We start from the raw sequence: 13,101 nt of genomic DNA on the forward strand, positions 1-13,101 counted from the left end.
AAAAATACATCTACAACATACAAGTAAGAAGCATCTTGGATATCCCTCATGAACATTTCCTTTCCATCAAGATGTCCAAAGAAATCAAGATAGCTCAGCACTGACAATCATCCAATTGTCGAAAGGCCATGATCACTACGAAAGACAATCTGATATCGAGTATCCTGCATCCAAGTTATGTCGTAATCATTACCGGACTGTGATTCTCATTCATAAGAAACCCCTCGTCCCCTTTCCCGTTCCTGCTGCTTTCTTTGACGCTCTAAAATTACCTTATTCAATATTCTCAACTCCTTCATCGTTCCGCCTGAAAGCGTGCTCCGAAATGCTCACCAGAGAGCTGCGCATCGAATATTTATACTACTATTTGTCTGAGATATTGGACGTGATACCCGTAGGACCACTAGATCATAGGTCCGACGAATCATTACTCCTACACCAAATATTTAGTTTCCTCTTATGAAATTGTAAGATTCCCATGGTAACATCACATTGAAGTATCCCGTTCAAACAACTGTGTGGAAAAAGTCAACACTGGACAGTCGCCCGTCATATGTGTATCCAATTCATCCAAAACCTAAATCCAATGTCTATACAATATAATTACAACGACAGTTTCTTGTTACCTCATCCTGTCTCATCTTCTCTTATCTATCAACATAAGCACTTACTCAAAATCGCCCTAATGCCTGGAATATACGTATCACATCTATTATCCCCGAGCCATACCACCCACCCAATACATAGGTATCCAATTCTTATATCCATTTCCAACCCACCAGAAACACCACTCCGCTATTCAGTTTTACATTTACTCCAGAACTCCACCCAGAGCCCCTCCCTTTGAGCCCTCCATCTCTTTTCCCGCATTAATATCATATGCCTTCCCAGGTTTCTTCAATCCCTGTTCTCCATCCCCATCAATATCACCCACCACTTTCTTTTCAATTTCCTTGCGCGAGTTCTCTTCCGAGATGCGTTGCGTTTCTCTAGATGCTTCGTCGCTTTCCCAATCGTAGTTTCCTGCGCCTCCTCGCTGTATGCATAAATCTGTCAGCTAATCCGTTCTCCAGTTTCTTCTACATTGCCATCTTCCTCGTCCCAATTCCTGCCCTCTCTCCCCCCCAAAACTTCTCTCCCGCAATAAAAAAAGAAAACCAAAACTCACCCCACCCTTGTAAACAACACTCTGCATACTACTCCTCACATTTCTCGGCGAGCTCGACGGGGGCGCGGGATTAATCGTTGGGTTATCGTAATTCGTCAATGTTTGCGTGAGACCTGAATTCACGAGCGAAGCGGGAGAAGTGAGATTGCCTGCGCCGCCGCGACCGGTATCTAATTTTGAGGTGTGAGCTAGCTCTCTCTTGCTTGGAATGAGAGAGAGGGAAGGAGAACAAACGTTGATATTCTGGCGGTGGTCCAGCGGCGCTTTTGGCGCGCAATGCCTGTGAGAGTAAGGAGGGAGATTTATTTTGCTTGACGGAAGAGGAGGAGGATTGGGCTTCGAGATCCTACGCGCGGCTTGAATTAGTGGGTGTTTGATGTTTGGATGGAGTGCAGGCGAGAAGGCGAAGATGAAGATGAAGCAGTTCTCAATGATGCAGGAGAGGGATGAAGAGAACACATACAGAATTACCGTTACTCCTCTCTACGTCCTGTTTACTATAGAAATTCCCCGCGCCGCCTCGCCCTACTTTCTTGTATGGTTCTTGGGACATCTCTTCTTGATTTCGCCTTTGGAATTAGTTTCCTGCTCGTTCTTCTGCTTCTGGGTATATGTTGTCGGTGTAAAAAGAAGTGATTGCGACAACAATGAATGAATTATCACTATATATCATCAATTGATGGAGCAATCAGTGGTGGTCGCAAAGAAGCTGGCAAACAAGTATCTATATTCGCATCAACTCGACCCCAAAAAATTATGACGATTTTCCTCTCTTTCTTTCTTGCAAGATTATAAAATCATAGATAAGGTAGATAAACATTTCCCACTCCTCAGACCTTGACTCATTCCATCTCCATCTTCCAAGCAATCAATTACTCTCCTAGGAATTAACTTTCTGGGCATCAACCGTTTGTTTTTTTCCCACCCAAGAGCTTCAAGAAGGATTTACCTAATACCGTCTATCAATCTGAAATAGTACACACCCGGAGATTTTACACACACATGCAAAGGAAGACCCCAGTGATGATCTTTTTCTTCTTCTCTGGAAATACCGAGAGCGCCGATTTGATCATTTGGCGGGGTAATTCGTGTGAGGGGTAAATAGAGGGAGGGCTTATTTAAGGTGCATTTGGTGTCTCTTCCACGCAGAATACGAGTGCATTCATATAAATTACATATATGTGTCTTCTGACCGGAAAAGGGAATATGGAATCCCGTACGTCGTTACAGAATGCAAGCAAGCAGACAAGCAGACAAGCAAGAATCGACAGCTACAGGGTGTCAAAAATGTAGTGCAACACATTCTCAGTCTCATAGCCATGTTGCCATGTTATACACAATTTGTAGAAAATAGTTCCCCTCATCTCATCACACAATGGCTTGAAGAGAATTTTCGGGGTTTCTTCTTCCCATGTTTCTTCTTCAACACAAATGATACTCTAAGCCACTTTTCCCAAGATATTTGTAAGAAGAAGCTTTTGCGCACCGAGATAACGCCTCCTACGCACCCCTCTCTCCTCTCTCACCTCCTACATCGGAAGAACCCCAGTTGAATTTATCAAATACAGTATATGTATCTCACGTGTGTGGTAATCCAGAGTTTTGACCTCCTGTGGCAGTCGATGCTGGAAAGCCGATAGAGCCGAAGGGAGACTCTTCGTTGATGCTGTAAGATCTTAGTAAGAATTCTGTCGGTTTACTGTGCAGACCACATCGTTCTAGATTGTTCAATGCGATGGTGCGGGTACCAGCGGGCTGTCTGGTGGTTCCCCCGAGCGAGAAGTCGAATGAACATGTATGATAACGTCAGTGTGGATCCGTTCTGGTGGATGGAAGGTTTGAAGATGTGTGGAAACGTAAGGTCAATTTCATACAGTGCGATGCATACCTACCTAGACGACGAGTGATGGCTGCTAGCATCGCACGGGGTGTGACGCCCATGAGGTGTGTCTATTGGGAGAAGGTAACCAAGTCTATCGCCACTCACCACAGCACATAGAGTTTATGAATGCGTTTCAGCGATGAGACGTTGTGGACCACAGAAGTAGAATGTAGCTTAAGTTTAATGCCATTATGCCACTATCACCCCATCACCCCATCACGAGGGGAGGTGGAAGGCTTCACTATAGAACATCAATAACTCATCCTTTACTCCGCCATAAGAGATACCACCCATTGTGTGCTGCCAGTCATACAGACACATCCATGAAAGGTAACATGATCCTGCATTAGCAACCACCATTTTGACGCCCACACATGATGTTTGGAACAAGGATTGAAATATTCTTGTGTTCTCGAAATTTCATGGAAAGTATCTAGTGGGAAAATGTTTCAAAAGATAATGAGGTAGAAGATCAATTGATATATAAATATGGAGAATCTTAAAACAATGTCATCTCTCAGAACATGTACATCAAATTCAAACCATGGAAACCGTAAACTGTTCCCCAACTCCCCCTTTCATGATTGAAAGAGTATTATCCAGGAAGCTTGGTGGTCACAAATAAAGTCTTGGTCGCATCTCAAAATTCATCGTGTTCACTTCCACAATCCAATCCTGGAATCTCTAAGATCTCTCTTCGATACTTCTAGAGTCACATGAAGGAAGCACCAACTGTTATCAATTAATCACTAGCCGTCGCTTCCTCAAATCTAATTGGAAGTTTAGAGTTTCCTAATCCATTGTTAGAAATCAATTTAGGATTTATACTCATTGAAAGGGTAAAATAACAAGCTCTGGTGGACAGTTTGCTACATATTTCCAGCTGTCCCCTCCCCGCCCTGAAAGAGAATGATAAAACCCATGCGAGCCATGCCTGTAGCCGCTGCGGGAAGGTCTCAGAGAAGCAATTGATCCACATAGTTCCTTCTGTCTTGTTGTTGTAGGCTTGCAGCGAATAACAGGTGGGTTTTAAAGGTCGTGGGGATGGATTTTTGTATTTGCTCGATCCCTGGTAATATTTTATCCTAGACTTGAGGAGGCTTTGCTCAATTCGCTCACACCATTGGTTTGCGTATCCAATGAAATTGTTTCAAGATACAATCTCGAGAATGATTGTCCAAATATGCATCCAAGAAGCAGGGCATATTTGTATCTTTATGCTAATCAGCGCGATCTATCCGTCTAAGAAAAATAAGCAGCGATGATCTTTACCCCCTCGAAGGAGAGCATGTGCATGGTACACCAGGTATTGAAATGGTCTAGAACCATTCTTTCTGCACTTCCATTTGCTTCGTATAATCTTTTAATTTCTCGGAATTCTCTCATCCTCATCCTCATCCTCATCCTCTTTCACACGGTCAGAGTCAGGGCTGGAGGCGAAGAGTTGAAAACGTAAGAAAATCGAATTCGGCTGGGTATTTTGTGCACGCGGGATGGTGATTGTTTGATTTTTAGATATTAGGGACGGACGGCATGATTGATGTCTCGGCGCAGGAACAAAGATTCCCATGTCGGGGGATGCAAAGAAAAAGAAAGGCAGCAGAGACAACAAATGATAGCTGAGTTGTACCTTACGTATGCTTCACTGTCCACACGGGTCGTCTTACCTCATAATATCAGCCCAAAAGTAATCTTTTGGTCATCAATGTTGCCGTATGAACTCAGGAAGGGTAAAAGTTTCTCAGCGTCTATGAAATGAAGTCGATATCTAAATCTGTACTGAACTGTGTAAAGATTGATCAAATCGTTTCGGCTCGGTTCGTTCCTCCACTTGTGCAAGATGGCTCCGGGGAACGGAATTAAAATTGCAGTACCTGCTGTTAAAGTTTTCTAAGCAAATGCAAAAGTAATATGGGAAGCTGGAAATTTGCATATGGAAGGGTGTCGTGTTGACAGGTCGGAGGTTGATTACCTAGCCGAGGATGTTTGGGTAGGGTTCTTATCTCAAGTTTCTACAGAGTAGATACGAGTAGGTGGCTTCGATGGAAATGTAAATCTGCAATGTGCAGGCCGGTGGTAGAAATACAACATGAACATGAACATGGAGTTGTGCGCTGGCAATAGGGCAATAAGGGGCATATAAATGGGTAGGGTCACCTCCTGGATCTCCTGAATATCTCCTGAAGATTTGTTTCTTATCAATTCATCAAAATCTGAATCAACGTCATGGTATTCTGTATAGAGATTTAATTTAAAATAACCTTTGGTATGAGTTCATCGGGCCCATTTCATCAATATGCAAAATAATTTGTGCGTGCCAACGCGGCTGCGATTGCGCTTGATATTACTATCAATCCATGTTAGTTGCATCCACACTTGAAGTTATTGATATTGATAATATTGATACCAACATTTGGAAGGGGGTAAGATGTGTACCCAATTGAAAAGGAGAAAAGACCTGGAGAGGGAATGACTGATACTGGGGGTGCAGGGAGGGGAGGCTTTTCTCTACGAAGTAATCTTAGGATACTTATTCCAAAAATGTCTAGATACATTTTTACTCTAGCACCTCTCGCACGGAAAGGAGGCGAATATTCGCAAGCCAGGTGAGATGATCAAACCTCACTATGAATCTTTACACTGCCTCGCTACCTATATGTTGGTTACCTAGGTAGATAGGTCACGGATCCCTTCTAAATCTTGGTTATGGATTAATGAGAATCAGATATTCATTCTACTCTAAGTGTACCGGCCGGTCCATGATTTGAAATCCCCAAAATTACACAGCCCTTGACTTCTAAGAACAGATTGAGTGAGTGAGGGCTTTACCTCAACTTTTTCTCTATATGCCTCCCTTACCTTTACCTAATTCACTCCATCCATCCATTCCTTGTTCTCAAATCTTGTATGCATTTCGTAGAGAAGTGTATGTGTGACACTAAAATGCCATAAATGTATGCGTATGGGTGTCTGGTGATTCTTATCCAGAGAGTAGATCAATCAATTAAGGTCAACTGAGAGGAGGTTTCCAATGCAATGAACGAATCCAATTAAATTGAATAAACAAACAAAGAAACCTCGAAAAGCATTCTCCTCTCGCTGCATTCTTAATTGGGGAACAAATTGTATTTATTTATTGCCTTGATTTTTTCTTATCTCAAATAATTGGTTTTGCTAAAGACGCTTGATTTCCGAATGTTCTCTCACAGCTGACATAACACACACACCGTACGTTTCTTTGTTCTTTCTTGCATTGCTCGTTACACATTACTTATCCATTGACTGAAAGCGACGTCTATTATATCTTGAAAAGATTTAAATAAAAGCTAATTACTATTTACAATTACCTTCCTGTCTACAATGACAATAGTTTGCTTCCTTTTGATTGTCCGATAATTTAACACATTTATTTGCATTTTAATTACTCAAAGTCAGCGTTTAGCACTTCATATTCTTGTCACACGCACAACGATCTAAGCCTTAGTACAGTGTATCAATCAACTTTCAACCTTAGCATTGCCTAGTATTCACTCTCGTACACAACTAAGGGGGGTAGGGGTATCCGTGGAATAAACCAATCGACCCCCATTTATTCACCATTGGAGAAGCCTCCGACTTGCGGCTTGGTCAGAATTTAGAAATACACTCTCTGTACCTACCTGGGTAGTAGCTGGACGACTACGAACCGGCCCCCGGAAGTAAAAGACCAACCAAGGTCTGGATAGTGGGACGACTCCATCAAATCGAAATCGAAATCGAATAACATCCTGACAATACTACCTAGTAGGTATAGTAGGCAATACACACATACTAGAGACCTCAGATAGTACCAACCTATCTACCTTCTTTCCTTCTAGGGCGGCCGTAGATATCAACATCAACAATTTACAACACTCAATAATAACCCTATCTGGTGATCCTATCAAACCCAATTCCGATTTACCATTTTGTTAGTTGCCATTCAGACCCCGGTTCAACCAGTGATTCACCCCCCAAAGAGAACACACATACGACAGAGAGGGAAAGTGGAATCCCCAGGAAGGAAAAGGTAAAGACTAGCAAGCAACCAAGCAACCTAAAATTGGTACCAGATCTACTGTTACCGCAACTTTTTTCCCCCTTCCCAATCTTTCTGGATATTTCTACAATTGTGCACGAATTCAATTTGCACAATCTCTCAATCTATATCAGAAGTTATAGCAGTCATTCATTTACTCTACTTCGGGGGAGAAAAAGAAACAATAACAAGCAAGAGAACTCGACTATTTACACTTGTTATCTTCTACATATAAACATATCTTCATCGAAACATTTAGCACAACAAGTCTCTCAGTGGCCTACAACGGAAACTTGCGAAACCCCGCTGGCCTGCATCGTCTCAGCCATTCGATCCTCCGTTTAGTCCTGGATTCATCCTGGTTCTAAACATTTTTATTTCTCCATTCCAACTGCGACAAATTTCCAAACATCTTTTTTACTGTGGCAGATTCACTTGCCTTGTTGCTCTCTCTGAATAATAATTCTTTTTATGAAATTCATTGCATTCACTCAATACTTCCTTCTTTTTGTGCTTCTCCAATCACTCAATTTGCTCTCGCCTACAAAGAACCACGCGGTCTATAGCTGGAGCTCGAACCCGACCAATTTACGAAACCAACCGCCAATATTCCATCCCATTATTTTGTCTCGCTCTCATATTATTGCTTATCATAGCTCGAGGCTTGAAGGTCGGCTCTGCGAATTCGAAAGTGGAACAAAGGAAATAAATATTGTCAAGATGGCATCTTCTAAGGTGATTACCTTATTTCCCTCATTACATACCAGCGTTATCTATTTATAGGAACACTGCTGATCATTCTCATCTCTCTCACAGGAAATCCAGCATTCTTCGAGACCTAGCCAAGGCCGACTTCCATCACTGTCTACAAATTCTTCGAGTTCCTATCCACGACAGTCTCATACAAGAAATCACTCTCATTCAGTATCTGCAGGATCACTTATACCGAGCAGCAGGGTGACTCGACGCAAAAGTGTATCTTCGAACGTTGCGAGTAATGTTAATGCACTTCTAGCTGCAGCGACAGCGAGTGAGGTTGGCGATAATCCTTTGGCAATGCCAATTTCTACACGAAGAGCAACAATGAGATCCGGACCTATGGGCAGTTTACCATCTCCACCATCGAGCCTGCCAACTCATAGAATAAGGTTGACCATGAAGTCGGGGCGTGGAGAGAGTGCAATTGACGATGATAACAATGACGAGGAAATGGAGGACGAAGAAGACGACGAGTTTACAAAGAACAGAATGAGAAGAGCGAGCGAAGGATCACAACTTTTGAAAGATGGCAAGAAGGCCAATGCCAATGATCTCAAGTGTGACAAGTGTGGAAAAGGATACAAGCACAGCAGTTGCTTGTCTAAGCATTTGTTCGTGCCCACCATCCTTTCCTATCTTCCTCCACATAGGCTTCAGCGCGAAAGCTTTGTGTGATAGTGTTGTGAATTGTTATTAACTTTTTGTTTGCAGATGGGAACATACACCACAATGGTCCTACACCTCGAAATTGTTGATCTCAAAGCATCAACAAGTACAGTTGCTAGAAGCGGCTGCCGTCCTTCTTGGAATGAACCAAGATTCCGTCAATACTCCACCGGACTCTGCAAAGGACCCTCAAAGTGATGACCAGGATTCTGCATCTAGTCTGGGTGATCATGAGATTGATCGTGCCAGCTCCGCGGATATGACACCACCACCTGCAGATATACGCCACGCATACGGTGGCAGTTCGTTCAACGGATCAAGGATACATGCTGGAAATAGTGACTCTTATACCATGTCGGATAGGGTACGTTACGGTGCTAGCGTTCCAGTCGGCTTCGGTCTTTTCCACCAACAAAATTATGAGCGTCGCCCGCCCTCTTCTGGAATGAATGAGAACCAAGAGGAAGATACATTAACCACAGCGATGGAGAACCACGGTCTTTCAAGCGACTTCCCAGATGATATTCCTCCCGTACCTGGAATCCCTGCTGAATATCTGAATGATATTTCAGCAAGTTACACACCTAGCCTTCGCCCGCGGCAGAGGGAAAGTTTTGCCAGAGGAAGCTATGACCGTCATCAACTCCATGGAGATGGAGATGTGCAAATGGACGATGGCGATGATAGTATGGGAGATGAGGAAGATTATGATCTGCGATCCCGCGGTCGTTCTGATGAAGACGATGATGGTGTTTTTGGACATATGGAGGAATAACTGCCGGCAAATCTAAATGTGCCAATCGAAGCAACCTTTCAATTGGCCATTGTGATTATTTCCCTTTTCTTCTCCTGTAGTAGCAATGTAATAAGTAAATTCGGTCGATTCTTAGCACCAATGTGTGGGGGTTTGATCCACTGAGGTTAAAACTAAGAATCGGGTTGATCTACCAGAACAATAAAAACAAATGTTATCAATGAAAAGAAGATACTCAACAGCCAGACATGCAAGTTCCTGGTGTCAATGCCATTTGATACCAATTTTGATGGTGAATATGATGATATTGATGGTGGCGACGATATCGATGTAGTTAAGAGTGGCATATCGAGGTATATTGTATTGTCAAGCACGCAACTACTTGCAAGTCCTTTTTCAAAAGGGTTTCATTTCCCCTTCAGATAACATCACTGGGCTTGAGGCTTTTAGATAGCACTTGCTGGACATTGGTTGGGTAGGGTGCAGCATGTTATCTAGGTCTGGGATAAAGTTTCTTGACGTAGAAGAAAGAAGTTGGCAAACAATTAGGCGTGCAGTAGTCATAAACGCAGCGGATGTAGAGGAAAAAGCAAACGAAGCTATTGCATGAGCAGATGAAAGTGTCAAGATGTTGAAGAAGAAAGCAAAGCAAAACAAAATATCAATTGAAATTTATTTTTCAACAACCTGAAGCAACACGACTTTACTTATTTAAATTAGAAATATCAAAATTTTCGATGTGGATACCAATTGAAAAAAGAGAGAAAATTGTAATGAAAAAATGGTGGTTGGCAGAACGACTCTTGTATACAAGGAACTGGATTGATGATAGCTCACCGGTAGTGACGTCTTGGTGTCCAAGCTCAAGCTGCATCATGCAAAGCAAGCAAAAAATTCGCATGGGCAGAACATAACTTCTACAATTATACATCAAAAGAATCAATTCAACGATATAAAATCAAACGATCAAACTCAAAACTTTTGTTGATTTGTGATCATTGAAAGAAAAATTGAAAAGTGAAAGGAGTCTTTTATACTTGTGGGATAAGCGCGCCGGCCCTAGGAGACGCGTTGGTTTTGTTTATTTGCTGCCGGACTGAATTGTTAGGAAACGACAGACGGGTATGGAACTTTCATTTGTCTATATAATCGATCAAACTTAGTTATTTACAAGTACACAGGACTTTGACGCATAATACGATTCTGAACGAGACATACCAGAACGAAAACAATAATAGTAAAGGAAAAAGAGGAGAAAATGGCTCCAGCAACACGATCACTAAGAAGAGATAAGGTTGAGAGCTTGGCAGACAGTACAGAGGCGGCAGCGGATCAACTTGTTAATGGGGATCTGAGCCATCTGCAAAGGGGTGATGATTTGGATGAATATTACTCGAAGAGGGAAGCAGCGGAGAGAGAGAATGATGAGAATTCCATGCTTGTCAAGTCAATGCTCGCCGACTCTGGATTCTCACAGCGGAAGCCATCAAAGGTGCCAGATCTATTGAGGTTTCCCTTGGTAGTAGTTCTCAGTTTGATGGGAAGTGGGTTGGCTTATAGTTTGCGTGCGAATTATGTTGAGGCAGAGGAGTTGGGAAGCGTTAGTAGGAGGTATCAGGGATGGGAAGAGGCGGCGGGGTTGGTTGCGTGGAGGACTGCGGAATTGGCATTAGGTTGGTTTGGTAATTATGATGGGTATGATTTTGCGGCTATGACTTTGTTATCTCGTGGTCCTCCAGTAAGTTTCCCCCCCAAATTTCTACCCCACTACCAAATTGCGCTCGTAGTTGTGATGAGTATGTACTGATTTTTGGGATTTAGTTGTATCTTCTAAACGCATTCTATGAAGTTAGCGTGAAGACTGTTGTGTCATCTCTTCTGATCGATACCCTCACAACCTACATTCCATTCCGATTACTTCGACCTCTTTCTCCCGCTCACGCAGACGCTCCATCTGTACCAAACCGAGATATTACCTCAGATATTCCCGTTCAGATCATCACTACACTCCTAGCGGCATCTATCTACAGCGTCACTCTCTACGGTGCATACATGTCCTACATGCCAGTTTACCTTGCTACCTATTTCGAAGGTATCCCATCTATTGCCGCCGCTCACTCCGCAACACCTACTTCTCTCCTTCCCGTTATGTTACTTTTAGGCCTCGCAACACGTTCATTCATTTTCACCCCAGTTACAGCTACCAAGCCTTCAGACTCGGTACCTCCGCCATTTAACCCTGAAACTGCTACGTTGGAAGAGACTATTCTTTATAACTTGTGGGGATTTTCGAACAAAACCAGAATTATTATCAAGAGAACAGCTACTTTGATGATGATTACAGGTATTAACACTTTTTTGCAAACGTATGTTACGGTTGAGGGGTTGAGGCGCTCGGTGCTGTGGCGTATTCGGGTATCTGGGTTGTGGCTGCGGGAATTTGTGGGGGTGTATTGGGGTTTGTGGGTGCGGTTTAGGGAGGAAAGTGTGGTGCAGATTTGATGGCTTGACGTTGAGAGAAGTCGGAGGTAGGTACATTAGGGGAGATGAAGGAGAGAATTACTGTACATGGAAGAAGACGCATATGGATCTCGCTATTTCCTCTTTTTGGGATCTATTGATTTGGCGGAGTATAGCTGACTGGTTGAAGCGAGACTTTTTTGATTTGTTCACTGGCTTGAGATACAGGGGAATATGCTCACATGTTTGCTTATCGACACGGCGAGAAGGGTTAGGGGATCAATCTACTCATCCGGGGGGAAATAATCATAAACACTTTCAAGTAATAGCTGGCGGGAGTGATGATTTGTTTTACCGTGTTGTATTGTATTCTTTATGCTTTCGATTTCTTGAAAAGGAGTGCAGATGATTTTGATGGATATTCTATGCCGGTATCAAGGTTATTTCTAAAAATAGATGCATGTATTGATTTCAACAAAGGGGTATGGGGTACGTCTATACACCTATGATACAAGAATGAAGTGAATGTGAATTGAAACTTATTATATTGATCGGTACCTAGGTAGGTACTTATAGATACTTCGATAAATGATGTTGTAACTGTCCCTATCTTATAGGACTAGGCTGACATTTGAAATGCGAGAGTAAGCAGGCATTTTATTCCTTTCAGATCATATTGTGTAATCTTGTGACCCATAGCTTAACCGCAATTTCAAGACAAGAAGGGGGGAGGGGGGAAGGGCTGAAGTGAATAAAGGGTGAAATGGTAAATCGTAAATGGGAAGGTGCAAACAATCATTTTAAACGGATCAGATTATAATAAAACATATTGATAATCACTAGCATTGGAGCATTAATTAAATATTCATCACCTACATCGATTCCCAAAACAACCAAAATACATCCATCAATTTCACACTCCATACAGCTCAACCTTCCTTTTCCAGTTGGTTTTATTCATGATCAGCTCCATCCATCATATTCAGCCTTCGACACCTACTTGGCTCCTTTCTGTATGATCTAGATACTGTCCAGATCCCGTACAGATCCCATCCACTTTGCCACGGTCACGGCCACTGCTTCCACTACTGCTACTTTCTTCTTATCTTTTTTTGGCATATCTACCTACTTGTTACTCACGGCGGTACTTATTGCTGAAGTATCTGAAATATCACGAAACAAAGCCTTGGAACCCATGACACCTTTTGGCATATTTTTATAATGAAATATGTAGGCTCCGTAACACACCAACCCAAATCTAGGATTTTTTTAAATTGTCTTTGATTCGATTAAAGATCTATTTTATTCTAGTCGTCAACTTTACCTGCCTATTATTTGCCATCACTCTCAGTATT

The 13,101-nt window shown here is 42.5% G+C and overlaps 3 protein-coding genes across 3 annotated transcripts; 2 read left to right on the forward strand and 1 right to left on the reverse strand.

Moving 5' to 3' along the window:
* Positions 1-811: 811 nt before the first annotated feature.
* On the reverse strand, positions 812-1,721 carry Bfra_005079 (uncharacterized protein; the record flags this gene model as incomplete). The annotated part of the gene is made up of 4 exons (XM_037335466.1): positions 812-1,036; positions 1,169-1,338; positions 1,403-1,514; positions 1,632-1,721. 4 exons carry the CDS (start codon positions 1,719-1,721, stop codon positions 812-814), a joined length of 597 nt encoding a protein of 198 aa, XP_037192561.1.
* A 5,857-nt stretch (positions 1,722-7,578) lies between these two features.
* Bfra_005080 (putative c2h2 finger domain protein) lies at positions 7,579-9,307 on the forward strand (the record flags this gene model as incomplete). The annotated part of the gene is made up of 3 exons (XM_037335467.1): positions 7,579-7,842; positions 7,924-8,477; positions 8,578-9,307. 3 exons carry the CDS (start codon positions 7,579-7,581, stop codon positions 9,305-9,307), a joined length of 1,548 nt encoding a protein of 515 aa, XP_037192562.1.
* Positions 9,308-10,544: 1,237 nt separating this feature from the next.
* Bfra_005081 (uncharacterized protein) lies at positions 10,545-11,763 on the forward strand (the record flags this gene model as incomplete). Its single annotated transcript, XM_037335468.1, has 3 exons — positions 10,545-11,024; positions 11,108-11,630; positions 11,669-11,763. The coding sequence occupies 3 exons, from the start codon at positions 10,545-10,547 to the stop codon at positions 11,761-11,763; spliced, it is 1,098 nt and encodes a 365-aa protein (XP_037192563.1).
* Positions 11,764-13,101: the final 1,338 nt, after the last annotated feature.

This window comes from Botrytis fragariae (genome assembly GCF_013461495.1).
Source record: "Botrytis fragariae strain BVB16 chromosome Unknown tig00000054, whole genome shotgun sequence".
NCBI classification, from domain to species: Eukaryota; Fungi; Ascomycota; class Leotiomycetes; order Helotiales; family Sclerotiniaceae; genus Botrytis; species Botrytis fragariae.